Source organism: Micropterus salmoides, unplaced genomic scaffold (genome assembly GCF_014851395.1).
Source record: "Micropterus salmoides isolate LMB-PRFRI ecotype aquatic unplaced genomic scaffold, ASM1485139v1 Ms_hic_scaffold_4, whole genome shotgun sequence".
Classification (NCBI taxonomy): Eukaryota; Metazoa; Chordata; class Actinopteri; order Centrarchiformes; family Centrarchidae; genus Micropterus; species Micropterus salmoides.
In genome coordinates this window covers 39,933,956-39,954,712 of record NW_024043372.1, presented here as the reverse complement: position 1 = coordinate 39,954,712, position 20,757 = coordinate 39,933,956, and the positions used below count along the sequence as shown (strand labels likewise).

Sequence of the window (20,757 nt, the reverse complement as noted above, 5' to 3'; positions counted from 1 at the left end):
CAAAATGAGGCTCAGTAGTGTGTGTGGCCTCCACGTGCCTGTATGACCTCCCTACAACGCCTGGGCATGCCTGATGAGGTGGCGGATGGTCTCCTGGGGATCTCCTCCCAGACCTGGACTAAAGCATCCTCCACTCCTGGACAGGCTGTGGTGCAACGTGGCGTTGGTGGATGGAGTGAGACATGATGTCCCAGATGTGCTCAGTTGGATTCAGGTCTGGGGAACGGGCAGGCCGTCCATAGCATCAATGCCTTCCTTGCAGGAACTACTGACACACTCCAGCTACATGAGGTCTAGCATTGTGTTGCATTAGGAGGAACCCAGGGCCAACCGCAACCAGCATATGGTCTCACAAGGGCTCTGAGGATCTCATCTCGGTACCTGATGGCAGTCAGGCTACCTCGGCGAGCACATGGAGGGCTGTGCGGCCCCCCAAAGAAATGCCACCCCACACCATTACTGACCCACCGCCAAACTGGTCATACTGGAGGATGTTGCAGAAGACATCACTCACATCGAATTTGCAATCTTGGTGTTCTCTGGCAAATGCCAAAGTCCTCCACGTGTTGAGCTGTAAGCACAACCCCACCTGTGGAGTTGGGCCCTCATACCACCGTCATGGAGTCTGTTTCTGACCGTTTGAGCAGAACATGCACATTTGTGGCCTGCTGGAGGTCATTTTGCAGGGCTCTGGCAGTGCTCCTCCTTGCACAAAGGCGGAGGTAGCAGTCCTGCTGCTGGTTGTTGCCCTCCTGGCCTCCTCCACGTCTCCTGATGTACTGGCCTGTCTCCTGTAGCGCCTCCGTGCTCTGGACACTACGCTGACAGACACAGCAAACCTTCTTGCCACAGCTGCATTGATATGCCATCCTGGATGAGCTGCACTACCTGAGCCACTTGTGGGGTTGTAGACTCCGTCTCATGCTACCACTAGAGTGAAAGCACCGCCAGCATTAAAAGTGACCATAACATCAGCCAGGAAGCATAGGAACTGAGAAGTGGTCTGTGGTCACCACCTGCAGAACCACTCCTTTATTGGGGGTGTCTTGCTAATTGCCTATAATTTCCACCTGTTGTCTATTCCATTTGCACAACAGCATGTGAAATTGATTGTCAATCAGTGTTGCTTCCTAAGTGGACAGTTTGATTTCACAGAAGTGCGATTGACTTGGAGTTACATTGTGTTGTTTAAGTGTTCCCATTATTTTTTTGAGCAGTGTATAAAATGAGCAGATTTTATACTGTAGTGAAGAAGTTGTTTGAAACAAAAAGTAAATTTCCTTACATGTCCGACACAACACAGTATCTTATTAATCTTTATCAATCTTATTAATGATGGACTAAAAAACAAAGCCAGCTCTGTATTTTAGGAAATCCATTGGGTTTGTGAGGTAAAGATTCCACTGCTGACGGGCTTAGATGAAGAGATGCAGAAGCTGTTTGCTTGATATGTAGCTGTCTCGTTGGCATACAGGGTGTAGCTGGCAACTTGGCTTTGATCACTGATGCTCACCACAGCCCAGTGCTGTTTGTGAGCTCTACAATATCGTTCATACTATATGAGCAAACGTGTGTACATGTATTAGGTATCAGGTCAGCATATGGTAAAACATTTGCTGAAGTTGACGGATTGTAATAACGCAATTATATTGACAGAAAAGAATGTGTAAGAACATCATCTGTTATGGTTAAGATGTAAGCTTCGGTCACCTTTTACATTTTCCCATTCAGCTCCATCACAGTGAGGTTTCTTAAGGGTTCAATAAAAAAAAAAAACTTTTTCATTTGAGACAAAGAGTACTGTGTGGGTTTGTGTAGTGGCACTTGGAGGGAAAAGGTCACATAGCTTTACATTTCTCCACATACAGAGATCAGTACTAACCGTAACATTCCTGCTCTGGCCTTCAGACATCATTGCTACGGTGGAGAAGGAAAAGCCGGCTCCATGTGCCCAAGCAGGAAATGGTCGCCGCTGTACCATCAATGGCACAGAGTGTCGAGCTGGCTGGCCTGGCCCGAACAAGGAATCACCCACTTTGACAACCTGGGCTTTTCCATGCTGACTGTCTACCAGTGTATCACCACACAAGGCTGGACCGATGTCCTCTACTGGGTACGTTATTAGTCTAGTATAAAAGCAAACTGGTTCATACTCAAGTTACATCTGTAGTCACATTTTCCATCCCAGTGCACCAGAGATCTTCAGTAGAAAAGTTATATACAGGGGTGCACATAACTGGTGCGCAGGTGTGCATTCGTGGTTAAAAATAAACGATGCGCCGAAGAAAATGCGAAGGGAAGCGCTTTTGTGTACCAACATTTTGGGGGACACGTTTACTTACTGGAGTAGGATTTTTTTCTGTCTTTGGTAAGATAGCAGTCATGATGATAAGTGTGTTCATGAATTATTAGTTAAATGTCTTTCTAGTTCGCTTTTCCCCAAATTAGCAAAATATTAAATCCAGCAATAGCTTAATGTTAGTTGAAGTTGCAGCTAGCTTACATTATTTATATAATAATTCTACCTGTGACAACCAGGGACAACCTAAATTTGTTTTGTGCGTGTGTCTATATGTCTGTCTGTATGTGTGTGTGTCTGTGTGTGTGTAGGTGAATGTATCTGAGTGTGTATGTGTGTATATGTGTGTGTGCATAAGTTTGTTACAGACTGTAGTTGTTAGTGAGAGTGGGACACTGCACCGCTCCCAGCGACAGGCAGGCAAGAATCTCAGTGGGAGAAAAAGAAATTCTCCCAGACGCACCGCAACGCAAACGCGGAAGACCTCGACCTGATCAACAAACGCCAAAAAATCAACCATCCAAATGCCAATCGACAACGCAATGCCGACGGAACGCAAAAGGCGGAACCCACGGAAGCGCAGCACCCAAACCGACCACGGCACACATAACATAGACAACCAACACCAAACAACCAAACCACCAAAACGCCACACAATCATCAACATCAATGCGCAAGCAAAGACCTCAACCCGCACACCGTGCGAGTACAGCAACACCCAACGCCTGGCAGCCCCCGTTAATCTCGAGCTGAGCGAACAAGAGAGGGCGGCAGAACACGACGGCGAAAGCCAGCTTAGAGAAACACCAGCAGCAAGTCCCAGCCCGGCAGCAAATGCACCGTGCAGGTCACCGTGCACCCGCCAATAAAAGTCCGCCATCCCCCAACCGCCGGAAACCAGCGAACATCTCCCATGCACAGCATGCCCTCCAGTCGCCATGCAATGCCAGCCAAACTAGCAACGAAGCAAAATCAACTAGCTCAGCTGCATGCCACCACCAACCCACCCACCCATCAAGGGCCGAGAACACCAGGCACAAGTCCAGAACAAACCAGTGCACAGCTCCGCACACACACTGCACATCCCGAAAACTAACTTTATGCCTCAGTCTCCAAGGGAGTCCGACAACCGCCTGTCAAAGAAATGAGGGACCATGGACCTGAGGCCAACGAAGCAAACCAGGGACACAAACTAGTCCCTCCATGCCGAACCGGAGATGCCTCCCCTGGACTCCAATGCCCAGCAGCCATCCAGAAACCCTGCACAGAAAAAAATAATGCATCAAGATGCATCAACAATCGCCTTACAATCGCACCGCAACCTCCCGAATTGCAACCGAAACAACCTGTGAGGTGCCCAGAGACCCCCACCCCCAGTAGCCAGGACACCCCGCGACCCCCCAAAGTGCAAAGTACCCGAGACCACATGTCCAGGGGACAGCCATGCCCCAACCATGCTGGGGAGCTCCCCAAGGAGCAAGAACAAGGGAGCAAGAACAAGGCAAGGCAAACACCAACCCCACAGCGTCCCCGACGCCCCGGGGTGTGCTCTTTGACGGAACAGAAGACATAACAAAATAATAATAATAACCTTTATTTGTAGAGCACTTTTCAAAAGTTACTAAGTGCTTTAACAAGTGTAAAGACAAAAATACACAAAACACAATAATACAAAAACAATACATGATTTCACTGACTCAGCCGACCTGATTTCCTCCGGCAGGCTGTTCCAGAGCCTCGGGGCCCTGACAGCAAACGCTCTGTCCCCTTTAGTTTTCAGTCGAGACTCTGGAACAGACAACAGACCTCTGCCAAAGGATCTCAAGGTACGTGCTGGTGTGTATGGGACTAAAAGTTCAGAAATAACAAGCGAGAGGCCATGAAGAGCTTTAAAAGTGATCAAATTTTAAAGTCAATTCTAAAATATACTGGGAGCCAGTGTAATGAAGCTAAAATAGGACTAATGTGGTCATTTCTTTGTTCTGGTTAAAAGCCTGGCAGCTGAGTTCTGGACAGTCTGGAGTCGATCAATAGATTTTTGATTCTACTCTGAATACGAGACATCTTGGATAGGATCTGAAGTGAGCAAACAGCAGCCACAGCAAACTGCATCAGAGGTTCCGACTAAAAAGTGAAGCCTTGCAGGGACGTCTTTATCCCCTCTTATACACCTATTTTCACACATCCGTCTTATTTATGACCTTTTATTACCTCAACCCTCCCCCCCCCCCCCATTCGCATCGAGGCATCTCTGGTGGGGAAATTTTTTTTTATAAACGATGTAAAAAGCGATGCACATGAACTGCAGACTAGTCGGGGCATGTCACCAAACAAACTTTAAAATAAAGGATAGATTTAAATAAACACCATTTGATTTCAGAATCCACGATGTGATCCACGACCCAAGATGTGTTACAACCTACACTCACCTAAAGGATTATTAGGAACACCTGTTCAATTTCTCATTAATGCAATTATCTAATCAACCAATCACATGGCAGTTGCTTCAATGCATTTAGGGCTGTGGTCCTGGTCAAGACAATCTCCTGAACTCCAAACTGAATGTCAGAATGGGAAAGAAAGGTGATTTAAGCAATTTTGAGCGCGGCATGGTTGTTGGTGCCAGACGGGCCGGTCTGAGTATTTCACAATCTGCTCAGTTACTGGGATTTTCACGCACAACCATTTCTAGGGTTTACAAAGAATGGTGTGAAAAGGGAAAAACATCCAGTATGCGGCAGTCCTGTGGGCGAAAATGCCTTGTTGATGCTAGAGGTCAGAGGAGAATGGGCCGACTGATTCAAGCTGATAGAAGAGCAACTTTGACTGAAATAACCACTTGTTACAACCGAGGTATGCAGCAAAGCATTTGTGAAGCAGAAGCAGAAGACCCCACCGGGTACCACTCATCTCCACTACAAATAGGAAAAAAGAGGCTACAATTTGCAAGAGCTCACCAAAATTGAACAGTTGAAGACTGGAAAAATGTTGCCTGGTCTGATGAGTCTCGATTTCTGTTGAGACATTCAGATGGTAGAGTCAGAATTTGGCCTAAACAGAATGAGAACATGGATCCATCATGCCTTGTTACCACTGTGCAGGCTGGTGGTAATGGTGTAATGGTGTGGGGGATGTTTTCTTGGCACACTTTAGGCCCCTTAGTGCCAATTGGGCATCGTTTAAATGCCACGGCCTACCTGAGCATTGTTTCTGACCATGTCCATCCCTTTATGGCCACCATGTACCCATCCTCTGATGGCTACTTCCAGCAGGATAACGCACCATGTCACAAAGCTCCAATCATTTCAAACATGACAATGAGTTCACTGTACTAAAATGGCCCCCACAGTCACCAAATCTCAACCCAATAGAGCATCTTTGGGATGTGGTGGGAGCTTCGTGCCCTGGATGTGCATCCCACAAATCTCCATCAACTGCAAGATGCTATCCTATCAATATGGTCCAACATTTCTAAAGAATGCTTTCAGCACCTTGTTGAATCAATGCCACGTAGAATTAAGGCAGTTCTGAAGGCGAAAGGGGGTCAAACACAGTATTAGTATGGTGTTCCTAATAATCCTTTATGATTAGAGTGTATATTATAATAATAATAATTCACATGTGTTTACCTGAAGATCAAACTTATTTAAAAAATAAACTCACTGTATTTTAATCTTAAACGGCCCACACCTGCGGCAATACACAGACATTTGTCTATAACCTATGTACAAATGGTAACAGGACATATCACGTGCTATAGTAGATCTGTAGGACGAGAACATTTTGTCTACATCCGATATTACACTTTTAGGTTAGATCACCTGATATCCGACTTTTGACAGAACGTGGTCACGATCTCACATGTACACTTCACATCTATAGGATGCCTTTCTCAATTCATTAACTCTGGCATTTGATATCTGCAAGATGTTTTCTACATCCAAGATTTGCTCTTTCATCTTAAACCTGCTTTTGACAGGCTGATGGGCTCATTTCTCCCACCATGAGAAAGTTTGCAGCACCATACACATCACACATTCACCAAGCACAACTCACCTGCCCAGAGCCATAATGAGGCACCAGTTGCCCGCTGACCGCGGCACCGCTGTCGGCGTGTGCGAGCACTGATGGCACGGCATGGGAGGCCGATGGCCGACCCATGCGTAAGTCGGGAAACTGGGTGGGAGGCCCCACAGCTGTACAGACGCAGGCGGGGTCACGACAGCAACCGCAACAGCTGCGCACAAGGCAGGGCCATGTAAGCAGCGCCCGCCCCCCCACACCGTCCTGTGGGAGAGGGCGCACCGCACACTCAACCAGAATCACTCAACCAAAACACTCAGTACTGAGTGAGTCAGAGAGAAAAGGGAGACATCCCGCAGGTAGAAACAGACGAAAGAACATGGGGACGACCAGGAGGCCGCTGTGCAGATGTCGTCCACTGTCATCTCACCGTGCAACACCACTGAGGAGGAGACACCTCTCGTGGAGTGCGCTCTGATAACTGTAATATCATGAATTTCATAGGGACCTTAAATGGCTGTTTTGCGCAACCACCCCCTCACCCCGACATCTGCATCATCCGCACCCCCGATATATTGCGAGAGCACGCCTGGGGGGGTTTGCAGGAGCGTGCAAAGCTGCCCTTAATTATACTACTATTTGTTTCTGTATTTATTTCTTAATCTGTCACTGTAAGAGAATGGATGGTGTTTGAACAATCAGAAAAACGTCTGGCTTTGTGAATGACTTGATCAACATAGTCAAGACAAGCAATCCACATATCTACACCAACACTCAGAAAGTCCTTGTGTTATCACTCACACTGCCACTGAGTAGTGCTGCATGCAAGAGGGAATTTTCATGTCTCAAAATAATCAAAAGCAAATACAGATCCTGCCTGTTAGACACACACCTCTCATCTCTGATGCACATTCATTTGTCTAAGATGACAACAGAGACTTTGACCCAAAGCAGCTGTTGACTTGTGGATGCAAACGGTAGGCTTAACCAGGGTGAAAGAAGCAGGCCTACATCCTCATCTACCATGTTCGAGAGAAAAGAAGATAGTGAGGAAAGCAGTCAGGAGGAAAGTGATGACAGCTTGTAGGATAAGTGCACAGTGTAAGTGTGAGTACCAAGCAGCATCTCCAGGTGCTCCCTTGAGAACCAGATCAAAAAAGTTATGTGCACCGCTGGTTATAGACATGTTATTTTTATTGAATATTTTGATTCCCCAAGTTGGTGATTTCACTTAATTCCCAGCATAGTGCCACCCAGCATCAACCTGAGCAGAGGTCACGTGTGTGTGTGCGTGTGTGTGTGTGTGTGTTGACACTACTTACCTACTTGAAACCTTGGCAAAACGAGTCCTAGACCTACTTTTATGCATAAAGATAAGAATAATATTGATATTCTTGTCTGACTCTTTGTAAGAGACATCTCCACAGTAAATACATTGTTAGTAGCAGTGTTCTTTTAGTTGTTGGTTTTTAGTTACACTTACCTACAGTATTTCTTTGATAAAGACAAAAAGACTGCTTTTTCTGATAGGTTAATGATGCTATAGGAATGGAATGGCCATGGATCTATTTCACCACTCTTATCCTGGTTGGCTCCTTCTTCGTGCTTAACCTGGTTCTGGGTGTGCTCAGTGGGTAGGAACACGCATCCATTCATTTCTTTTACACAATCATGATTTACCCTTTGCTCTGGACATTTCTCCCTGCCATCTTTGTGTCTGTTCTTCACATTATTTCTCACTTTGTTCTCTGTCTTGGTTTTCTTGTTTCCCACTAGTGAGTTCACAAAAGAGCGGGAGAAGGCCAAGTCCCGTGGAGAGTTTCAGAAGCTGAGGGAGACTCAGCAGCTGGATGAAGACCTCAAGGGCTATATGGAGTGGATCACTCAGGCTGAGGTTATGGACAATGACCAAGAGGGACAGGGTAAGACCACGACACAGAACAGAATATTCGGGGAATAGAATTAGAATGTACAGGACTGTGCCAGTCTGGCACACCTGTCAAAACTCCTATTCATAGTTTTCACGTGACGTCACATTCCATGAAAAACGGTCATTTGGAGGTAAACAAATACGTTATTTTCTGCTGCCTGCCAACCAGGAAGCAAGTGATACACTGTTACTATGAGTTTTTTACTTTTGCATTGCCAAAATGCTGGATGGTAGTTGTACTTTCTGATGCACAAATCGAGGAAGAGACAAGTCTGAGCTGTGTTAGGTGAGGGATTCCCCACAAGGTAAACGTAAACATTACCGCAGTCGAGCGGTGGCAGGGACCTGCCGCTTTTTAACGATAGAAATGCGGCAGCGGATGCTGTAACATGGATCGGAAGTGCCCAACACTTGCAGTTTGTGTTCATATCTTTCTTTTTTCTTCTTTTAAGTTGAGAGGTGATCCAAATAAATGTAACTGCTTTTGCGGCGTCTCTACGGGGGAGTCGCGGCGTCAGCCGTTGTGTTGGTCTGTTGTTTTTCGCTCCAGGTACCGCGAATGTCATGTGACTGAAAACTATGAATTAATCAAAAGTTGTAAACTTAAGGATTAACATACTCATTGCCAGTCTTCTTTACCATAACACACTGATCACAATTAGTGACAGAAACACAACAACTGCAGGTTAGCAATTGAAAAAAACTGTAACACACAGTACTATGAACTTTACTTACTAAGATAAGCTGATAAGACAATTCATTAATTATATAGAGTAATTTCAGCTCTAGTTATGTTAAGAGCTGCTCCATATGTTAATGTAAATTCAGTTAAGTGATCCAGATCTCATCCAGATCGGTTTTGCTTGGCTTTTGACACAGAAAATATGTGCACTGATTTCTAACTGTATGACACACGTGTGTGTGTGTGTGTGTGTGTGTGTGTGTGTGTGTGTGTGTGTGTGTGTTTTCATCAGGCCTGCTCACTGCGGAAAATGGAGGATCAGAGACCGGAAGTGTCAGCAAAATGGACACAATGCAGCTGATCATCTATTACTAGTCAGTAGTGCACATGTCATCTTTACAGTATGGCTAACCCTAACCCTAACCCTGTGGAATGGAAGGTTCAGTCATGAATTGCATAGAATGACATCAAATTTCAGAATCAGAATCAGCTTTATTTGTCAGGTATGTGTACACATATGAGGAATTTGACTCTGGATTGTTCATTGCTCACGATGTGCTTACTCATAAATACAATGATAAAATCATACACAGGCTGCAGTATAGAGAACACATATATCACTCTATAAACAAAAACAATATAGACAGTGCATAGTGCAAAGGATGAAAGAGTAAATATTATTATCATTATATTATTATATTATTATTATTATTATTACTATTATTATTATGTACATGTTGGAGGTGGATGAGATATACAGGTACACATACACATACATGCATACATTTACACAGTGTGATGGAGCACAGTGCAAAGGATGTTGGAAAAAAATTGCACTGCACTCCCTTCCTGGGGTCTTTCTGCCACCTCCTTTCCTCCTTTCTTCAGGTGTCAGGAATTACCTATACCATTTAATGTTCAGAGATGTATTCTACCCAGGAAATCTCTATTTAAAGCTGGGGTAGGCAACACTCGAGAAAATAGCAAGACAGCTAGGGTTCTTCTCAAGTCTCTTATTTGTCGTTTCCTCGCTCCTCGATCCTCACTTGAACTGGAAGTTGTTCCACTCCGCCATCTTACAGGTTGTCCCAAAGCTTATTTGCTCTGAGGAGCTATGAGCGAGAATACACTAGTGCATCCTGTGCGGAAGTCTTTTAATGACCCATTTATGCCCATTTATTGGGTAGCCGTTAATGATTGGACGTTGCAGCTGATTGGAATGATCTGATACATCAGGACAGATTAAAATCAAGTGTATCGCTGAAAAGTCTTATATTTGAGTTGTTTTATGATTCACTGTCTTGTTAAAATCTGTGTTCATTGCAGGTCTGAACAACAAAAGCCCCACACACAACTTTATTTATTTATTAGAAAGATCTTTCTTGTATTTCTCCCATCAACTTTTATTATGGAGACAAGAATCATTTCTGTGTTTAGTCCAAATAGACGACGATAAAACATAGTACACGTAAGGAGTGGGGCACTAAACTGCTCCAAAGTATCTAATGAAGTGAGCAAAGCATCTGATGAAAGCAGCCGGCAGCTCCGCGAGTAAAATCAGCTGATAAAAGTATGAATGAAAGCTGCTGCACTAAAAAAAGCGTCGGGACTGATATGATGGAACGCAGTGATCGATCGGTGACAAGTGACGTGACCTGCAAATAAAATGTATGCAGTAGTGTTAAAGGATATCAGAGGAGGAAATAAATGGAAAGCCTAAAACTGAGTGTCAACTTTGACACAAGTTACATCGTTTCAATTTCCCTGAAACATTTAGCCTAATAAATCCAAAGACACCATGATCATATTCTGGGTTATTCAAACGAATTCACATCAGAATCAATAAATATAAATGCAGATAATATCAGCATTGTGCCAGTAGAAATGATCCTTTGCCTCTGAGCAGGACATACAGAAACCTGTAATTATTCATGTGCAGGTGTTTGTTAACAGGTAACAGAGAATCATGCTGCTCTGCACTAAGAACTGGGAGACTTTATTAGTACCAATACAGTGCACATGTATATAGACACAAACTCCAAAAAAGTCTCTACAGCTGTTAGAGCCGACTGATCCAGCTGTGATCAGCTGCCGCCGTCATCATAAACAGACGTCGCTTATGTGATGCTTCAGAGGAAAGGACGTCTCATGTCACTAGAAACATATTTCCTCAACATATTTTCCTTGCATCTCTCCATGCATCCCCGGTGGGCAAGACTAACACGCAAGGAAAGACGCAAGTGAGGGAAAGGTGGATGCAATTAAGAGACTTGAAAAGCACCCCTAGATTTTGAAAGTACCCCACTCCCTACCTTCAGGCCTCTATACAAAGCCCCTCCCCCAAAAACATTTCATGTGCAGTGAGCGCACAGGTAGAATGCACAGGTTAGGCAGGTAGACAGTCAGGAAGACCAGCCAGTCATTTCATTTGAAATCAGAATTAAATGATTTGCCATGCCTAAGCGACAGCTATAGAAACTGGATTTTTTTTATGTTTAAGTCAGAGCATTTAATTATTGATTGCTGTTGGGATGTTAAGAGAATTTTAACAAATAGAAGAAAGATGCTTCTAAAATAAATTGCCTACCCCAGCTTTCTCTAAAGACGGAAAGGATTGTACAGGTTAGGTTAAAATCAAGGGCAACTGGACTGAAGAAACTTGAAGACGTTTTGGCTCTCACCCGAGAGGCTTCCTCAGTTCTGACTGACTGGCACTGAGTCCCAGCTATTTGACCTCTGTGGGGTCATTATCAAGGTGATGGATACCGCTGGTTCGTTAATGCCCCTGGCTGTGGTAACAGTCGTTATGGTTGTTGGAGTCACCTGAGGCAAGAAGTCTGAACAACAGGCATTGGCATTGTCACATGAGGCCAAATGTAATTGTTTGTTCTGTCTCCTGGGAAGAGTACAGCATTGTAGGTGGAGGATAAGTGGTGTTTCACCCTTCCTCCTCTGTTGAGTGAAGGTCTTGCACTCTTTCACTCCTTTCAAACCATCTATCCTCCCTATCCAGAATATGAACATTGTTGTCATTGAGTTTCCTTTATCTTTCAAATGCAGGTAAACTGCTGAGTTGTCCCTTCTGTGTTGAGCCATGCGTGTGGGTAGAGGTTGTTTTGTTTCTCTGATATACTGTGCAGGCCTGTGCATTCCTCACTGCATTGGACCGCATACACTAGATTGCTTTTCTTGTGTTTGGGTGTGCAGTCTTTAGGGTGGGCCAGTATCTGTCTTAGCGTGTTCTTGGGTTTAAAAAACACAGGGATGTTTTGTTTGTTATACTCCAGAAATATACTGAATCATGATGTTGTTGCATTTCCTCTTCTTTTCTTCATCCCCCATAGTGTTGGTGTTCTTCATAGATCCTGAGGCAGTTTTCACAAAGGTCCAGTCTGGGTATCCACAAACTTTAAGTGCCTCCTTCATGTGTTTATGCTCCTTCTCTTGGGCCCGAGCATTGTTGGTATGTTATTAGCTTGGTGGTGCAGGGTCAAGGCCAACATCTTCAGTCCAGTCTGGTTACCCTTGATTTTAACCCTCCTTGAATAAAGGATTGTATGTTTTCATTAATCAGCTTCCTTTAAGCAGGATTAGTACTTCAGAGTTTCTTGACTCATCATTCTCTTAAGTCAACTTGTCTTTTTCTTCTGTGCAGTAACTGGCTCGAAAGTGGAATCGCTGGTTACGCCGTAAATGCAGAGCATATGTGAAGTCCAGACTATTCTACTGGTGGGTGATCATGCTCGTCCTCTTTAATACACTGGCCATCGCAACGGAACACCACAAGCAGTCTCAGAGACTGACCAACTGGCAAGGTCAGAGCATTACACACATGCATTTCATATTGTACATTTAAAATGCATGATCAATGTTTAAAGTGGTCAAATTTTAATCATTTTCAGGTTAATAATTTTATTTAGGGGTTGTAACAGAATAGGTTTAAGATAAGATATACTTTATTGTCACCGAAGGGAAATTTGTTTTGGACTCGTTCTGCAGCTTAATACAAGCACAAAATACAGAAATAAAGCATCTCTCAACACATATTCTCATGCAACACAACACATGCTATCATATACATTAGACAGTTACCTATATAGTAGCACATTGACTCCTTCTTCCAATGCCAGTTTGATTGAAAACCCTGTCGGCTGCATTCCCCGCAATGTAGCACAACCCCTGCACAATGAGATATTGCACGCACCTAATAGCTTATTTATTGCACAAATAACATATTGCACAATCCCAATAGCCTACATATTGCACAAATGACACATCTCACATAACATGTGCAATACATGATGACATATGAACAATCACAATAGCCTAGATATTGCACCACTAATATATTGCATAACCCCGATAGCCTACTATTGCACAATGACATAGTGCACAACACAGCCAGCCTACTGTTAGTGTAGGAACACTAAATCTTCTACCAGAGGGTAAAAGCTGAAATTCTGGGTGAAGTATGGGGTCGGATTGCCTGCCGAACCGACTGCTCATAAATTGTCTGGAGGGGCAGATGGTTTTTGACTCTCATAATCTTGATCGATCTATGATTTGGACTGTACTGTCAGGTTACCATACCAGGCTTGTGATACCGTATCTTATAGTATGCATGCATGATAAAACAACAACATAAATTTATGCTCGACTCCACACACTCTAAGTCTTCATAAAAATGCATCCTCTGCTGAAGTCTGGAGCAGAGAGTATTCAACAGCTAAGTGCATTATCGATATGTACACCAAGGTACTTGTAAGAGTTATCCTGAGTAATGGGTAAGTTGTTGATCACTACAGGCCTGGTGTCACCTATGGCCTTTGGGTCAAGCACCATCTCCTCAGTCTTGGTCACATGAACTAAAATCAACAAACAAAACGCGTGCATAGACCTCAAGGTGTTTACTGACCAGATGTGATATGCTATTAATAGCGTCATCTGTGCCACGCCCCTGAAACTGAAAAGGGTCTAAAGACACACCAACCTCTTGCTTAAGAAATTACACCATTATCCTCCCAAGACATTTCATGACAATGAATGTCAGTGCCACAGGCACTCACCTTTGGGCGAGCTTTTTTTACAGGAATAATTACTGAATTCTTCCACAAGGCGGGGATGGTGTGTGAGTCTACTGATTTTGAAAGATGGGGCACCATGCGGTGTCTGCTCCTCTGCACATGTCTTTAGCAGGACTGCAGAGATTCCATCAGGCTCAGAGGCCTTCTTCGTACATAAGTCTTTAAAAAGCAATCTGACCTCCTGAGGTTCTATCACCAGCCTCGTGTCCTGTTCTGTGACAGAGATTGACTCTAAACATTCTTCTATTCAGAGGAAAAGTCCCGAGATTCAAATCTCAGATAGAAGTCATTCAGGTCATTAGCTTTTTGCAGATCATCAGAGGTACTGATGCATTTTTGAATGGGGTCATATTAGTAATTACCTTCATAACCTAACCCTAGACCCTAATTAATCTTTATGTCTCCTCCTGGCTTCACCTTAGCAAGTGATTAAGTTCTGTTCTGCACAATTTTCAGTTGTGCTCTGTCCTGGTTCTTAATGCAAATTTCTTGCGGTTAATACAGTCTTTAACCCAGTGGCGGATACAGAACGTCATTAATAGGTGGCCTGGTGAATATACGGAGGGGCCTCGTTTTTTAAACTTATATACACGCCTGATAAATATGTCAACTATAGCAGATTGGTAGTGAATTTAAATAGGCCTATGCCTTGTACTCATGTCAATCAGCCCTCCCGCCTGCTTTAAACCTGAAGGTGATCTATCTGTCATTACACGTGACATGCATGTAGACTATCACAACGTTAAGTCAGTGCGTGCACGGAGAGCATGTGGCCGGCTCATGCAGAAAAAATTCCCAGGAGAACGAGCTGATTCAGTGATTTAAAAGGAATCATGACAGAAAAAACAGGTGTGCTATGGAAATATACTCAGCTGTATTTCAACACAGAGCTAGAAGTGCATTCACAAAATGTAAACAATGACAAAGCAGGAGACAGTGAACATTACAAACAAAAAGTGGGCCGCTGCCCCCGGCAGAATAACACAGATAACAGCATGGCAGATGACGCCACACATAAAATAATAAACAGCAACAGATCTAACATTGCATAAAACTCGTTAAATGAGTTGCTGCACCCAAACTGAACATGAATAGGCTTTTAATAGCCTAGTAATAAAAATAAATCGAATCAGACCATCCTTTCATAAACAGCAGTATGCCATGGCGGGCCAGCATAAAAAAAACACAGCGCTGTGTAGCCTATCTGAACTCTAAACCAGGTGGAGTTCCTGGGCTTTGAGTTGAAAACGCTGATTATGTCATATAATCTGAACTGTCAATAAGTTCTCTTTCAAACGACAGAAGTACCAAGTTGTTCAGGCGTCTAGTCGCATGGATGATCTCAGGCACATTGGATCCTGTTTGTTGCGGAAAAAAGTCTGTCTACGCTGCAGGATGTTAAGGCATTGCACTGATGTGCTGGATGAATACTGCATGTTGCATCAGCAAAGTCAATGCCATACAAAGCACGGATCATTTAAAATGTTTTCACTCCAAAAGTGGCAGATCCAGGTGCGAAAGAGGCCGAGGCTCCCATTACACCATAGGTGTGTCTTAAACCTGCAGTTTAACTCTGTTATCTGTCGGTCAATGATTGCAGTTCCACAGGGCCCTTAAATCCTCATTGCTTCTGACAGCCGAGGTCTTTCCCAGCGTTGTGGTCACATTAGTGGACCAAATCCATGACAATCCAGAGTTGAGACCAGGAGGCGAGTCGCAGTCTAACACATCTCTGCTCCTCCATTTCAGGGTTACTTAGTGAAAGTCCTATAGTGACGGTGTCTGCCCCCGACCATTGAAATTATTTAAATCAAAGGTAAACAGAAGAGGAGCTGTACATAAAAACCTCATAAAAATTAAAACCAAAGAGCAATAGTGCAAACTAATAGGAAAATTAAATGTGGACTCTTAAACATCAGATCTCTCTCTTCTAAAGGTGTACTAGTAAATGAAAGATATCAGATTATGATATTGATTTATTTGTCTTACTGAAACCTGGCTGGGTGATGGAGAATATGTTAGCCTAAATGAATCCACCCTCCCAGTCATATTAATACTCACATTCCTCGAGGCACAGGCCGAGGAGGTGGAGTTGCAGCTATCTTCGACTCTAGCCTACTAATCAGCTCTAAACCTAAACTAATTATAACTCATTTGAAAGCCTTGTTCTTGGTCTTTCGCACCCAAGTTGGAAATCACTGCAACCAATTCTTTTCGTTACAGTGTACCGAGCACCTGGCCCGTACTCTGAATTCTTATCTGAATTTGCAGAGTTTTTGTCAACTTTAGTCCTTAAACGGACAAAGTTATTATTGTAGGGGATTTTAATATTCATGTGGACACTGAGATTTAGATTCCATTGGCTTCTCTCAGAGTGTTCATGAACCGACTCACTGTTTTAACCACACCCTCGACCTTGTTTGGTATGGTATTGAAATTGAACATTTAGTGGTGTTCCCACAGAATCCCTCTTTATCCGACCACTGTTTGATAACTTTTGAGTTTGTATTGCTGAACTACACGCCATTGGGCAAAAATTTCTATACAAGATGTCTGTCTGATAGTGCTGTAGCTAAATTAAGGATGCGATTCCATCCTCTAAATTCATTATCAAGTCACAAAGTAACAGAGGACTCCTATGCTAATTTCAGTCCCTCGCAAATCGATCATCTTGTTGATAGTGCTGCAGGCTCGCTGCGAATGACAGTGGACTCTGTAGCCCCTCTAAAAAATAAAATACTAAAACAAAGACGGTTAGCTCCATGGTATAATACTGAAACTCGTAAATTAAAGCAAATATCGGAAACGTGAGAGGAATTGGCGTTCCACCAAACTGGAAAATTCTCGTTTAATTTGGCAAGATAGTCTTAAAACTTATAGGAAGGCCTCCGTAATGCCAGAGCAGCGTACACTCGTCATTACAGCTCTCAGTAGTTACGATTCATGAGCTTCTTTAATGATAAAATTCTAGCTATTAGAGACAAAATTCACCAAGACCTGCCCTCAACTGGCACCAACTTATCTCTAACTCAGGAACCTTAGAAACAGCTGTAGAACCAGATATATGTTTAGACTGTTTGCTTCCCTCAATCTTTACCAACTAACTTCAATAATTCTTCATCTAAACCATCAACCTGCCTCTTAACCCCCATCCCGACTAGGTTGCTTAAAGATGTTAGTCAGCACTCTATATAGATATGATCAATCTATCTTATCAACAGGCTATGTACCACAGTACTTTAAAGTAGCTGTAATAAACCTCTTCTGAAAAAGCCCAAACTTGATCCGGATGTTTTAGCCAACTATAGACCTATATCTAACCTTCCATTTCTCTCTAAGGTTCTGGAGAAAGCAGTTGCTAAACAGCTGTGTGACTTTCTAGAGCAATAGTTTATTTGAGGATTTTCAGTCAGGATTTAGAGCTCATCATAGCACAGAGACAGCACTGGTGAAAATTACTAACGACCTCCTTCAGACAAAGGACTTGTCTCTGTACTGGTTTTATTAGATCTTAGTGCTGCATTTGATACCATTGACCATCAGATCCTGTTGCAGAGACTGGAACATTTCATTGGCATTAAAGGACCGCTCTAAGCTGGTTTAAGTCCTATTTATCAGATCAATTTCAGTTTGTACATGTTAACGATGAGTCCTACATGCATGCCAAAGTTAGTCATGGAGTTCCAAGGATCTGTCCTCGGACCAATCCTCTTCACTTTATATAGCTTCCTTTAGGCAATATTATCAGGAAATATTCCATAAGCTTTCATTGTTATGCAGATGATACTCAGTTATATCTATCGATCAAGCCAGATGAAACTCATCAGTTAGCTAAACTTCAAATGTGCCTTCAGGATGTTAAAACCTGGATGACCTGTAATTTTCTAATGTTAAACTCAGATAAAACTGAAGTTATTGTTCTGGGGCCTAAGCACCTCCGTGACGCATTATCAAAGATATAGTTTCCCTTGATGGCATCGCCCTGGCCTCCAGCACCACTGTAGGAATCTTGGAGTTACTTTATCAGGACATGTCGTTTAAGTCTCACATTAAGCAAATTTCAAGGACCGCCTTTTTTAACCTACGTAATATGCGAAAATCAGGAACATCCTGTCTAAAAATGATGCAGAAAAACTAGTCCATGCATTTGTTACTTCTAGGCTGGATTACTGCAATTCCTTATTATCAGGCTGCTCGAAAAAGTCCATTAAGACTCTTCAGCTGATCCAGAATGCTGCAGCACGTGTTCTGACAGCTTGCATTGGCTTCCAGTAAATCCAGAATAATTTAAAATCATTCTTCTTACCTACAAAGCTCTTAATGGTCAGGCAATCTTATCTTAAAGAGCTCATAGTACCTTACTACCCCACCAGAGCACTGCGCTCCCAGAATGCAGGGTTACTTGTGGTTCCTAGAGTCTCCAAAAGTAGACTAGGAGCCAGAGCGTTCAGCTATCAAGCTCCTCTCCTGTGGAACCAGGTTCCAGTTTGGGTTCAGGAGGCAGACACCATCTCCACATTTAGTAGGCTTAAGACTTTCCTCTTTGATAAAGCTTATAGTTAGGGCTGGCTCAGGTGAGTCCTGAACCATCCCTTAGTTATGCTGCTATAGGCCTAGACTGCCGGGGGATTTCCTATGATGCACTGAGCTCTCTCTCCTCTACTTTCTCTCCCTCTGTATGCAACCTCATCCCATTATTGCATGTTACTAACACAACTTCTCCCCTTTCTGGTAGTCTTGTGCTTTCTCGTCCCTCTCCTCTCTCCTCCATCACTTCCTGCAGGTTTTCTGGCTCTGGAGCTGGGAGTGGATCTGTGGACTGCAGGACTGCCTCTCTCTCTCTCTCTCTCTCTCTCTCTCCTCTCTCTCTCCTTCACCCCCAACCGGTCGAGGCAGATGGCCGCCCACCCTGAGCCATGGTTCTGCTCGAGGTTTCTGCCTCTTAAAAGGAAGTTTTTCCTTGCCTCTGTCACCAAGGAACTGTTGGGCTTCTGTAAATAGCATCATAGAGTACGGTAGACCTGCTTTTTTATGAAAAGCGCTGTAGATAACTGTGTTGTGATTGGCGCATATAAATAAAACTGAATTGAACTGAACAGAGTCATGAAACTTTGAAGGCAGCTTGCGTTCACGAGAAGCAACGACGTCCCAGTTAGCTATCTCGTGCTTTTCCATCAGCTCTCTGTCAGCCTGAGCACTTCAACAAAGTCACCCTTCAAATCCTCTCGGAAAGTTGCATATGTAGCTCTAATGTTTCATAAGTGAAATACAGTCCGTCATACACAGCGTTGAGCTCTACAGCCCCTTGGTGGCAAATTGCTGTTTCAAACTGTTTGCAAAACGTTAAAAGCATGAAAACAAACTTTTTTGTTTGCACCTGTTGCAACAGCTGGTCTGCTTCGATTTTACTTTGTCCACTAGTTACGGAAAATCCAGCCAGATCTCCAGTAGTACATCAAGCAACTGCAAAATCTTATGCACTGACCCTGATTTTGAGCTCCATCTGGTATCACACGAACGCTCCAGCTCCATAACCTTGCGATTGGGATGCATCTCCCTTTGTACCTCCACCAACCGAGAGTGCCGATGGGCTCCGGTGAAGAAGCTGTGTATTTGATTCACAGTGTCAAAAAAATGCTTTAGCGGCAATGCAAAGCACTAAGTTTAGCCGATGAGAGTTGCAATGCACATAGATGGCTTTAGGAAATGTTTCTTTCAAAATAAACTGTGCCTCGACATGAACAGAAACAGAACCCAACGCAGAGAGCAGGATCCAGTTCGAGTGGTTGAAGAACCTCCAGGATTTTCAGTGATATCCCTTGCGCTGATAGATCTGAGGCCTCAACAAAGCCCACCGCCCGCTCTTTGATGATTCCCTCCATGTATGAATCGCCACACACTGCAACCAGCTCACGTTTAGCTAAATCCTTATACTCATCCGCAAGTATGGCAAAATATTGCCCATGCAGTTCAGTCTTTATTTTACAGAGTAGGATCGATGCTGCGCTTCAAGCAGCTCATCTGGATGTGGTAGCTCATGAAGGTGGCTTTCGGGCAGCTTGTTCAGTCTATTTTCAATTTCTGGAGCATATTTTGACATGAACTTGAAGAGCTCTAAGAAATTACCTTTATTAACAAAAATAACATGGCAATGTCCAACACAACTTTTAACATGCTCCCTGTTTTGCTCCACAAATGATGGGTGTCACCATGCAGCTGGTTCACAACTGTCCCGCGGCTTTGCGGTGCATGACTGACCATGTATGATTTTTGCTTAGTTAGCACCACAGCATGGGGCTTGCTTGCTTCATGTTTTCGCGGCTTCTCTGAGATGTTTCCAGTTCTTGTAGCCATCATTAATAAAAGTAAACTCTGTGGATCTCCGGAAAATGTTTTACACGCCTTGCAAAACACTGCGTCCCGTTCTTTGCTGTATTCAATCCATTTGAATTTCTCATACCAGTTGCTGTTGAATGAGCTGGTTTTTCCTCTTATGACAGTAGCCGGAAATGTTGACAGCTTTGGCTGAGTGGCAGGTTCCTCCAATGCCGATAGATCCAATGGCGTCGCGGTTGTCTCTTTGGATGCTGGTGGCGGTCTGTGGCGATGGAGTGCAGCGTCAGTCTTCATGCTAACATTACACTAGCATGACTTTAATGAAAATGTGGCAGTTCACCGTCATTCCCAGAGCCACTAAGTGTCTCACGACCATCCTCCTCCTCCTCGTGTATGACATGGT

General features: G+C 43.7%; 1 protein-coding gene across 1 annotated transcript in view; it reads left to right on the top strand.

Moving 5' to 3' along the window:
- LOC119886874 (dihydropyridine-sensitive L-type skeletal muscle calcium channel subunit alpha-1-like) overlaps positions 1-20,757 on the top strand; it is a 144,395-nt gene that overhangs the window by 35,930 nt on the left and 87,708 nt on the right. Inside the window, exons 7-9 of the mRNA XM_038697844.1 lie at positions 7,853-7,956; positions 8,099-8,244; positions 13,377-13,379. Coding sequence (XP_038553772.1) covers positions 7,853-7,956; positions 8,099-8,244; positions 13,377-13,379 — 253 coding nt within the window. The remainder of the gene's footprint in view (positions 1-7,852; positions 7,957-8,098; positions 8,245-13,376; positions 13,380-20,757) is intronic.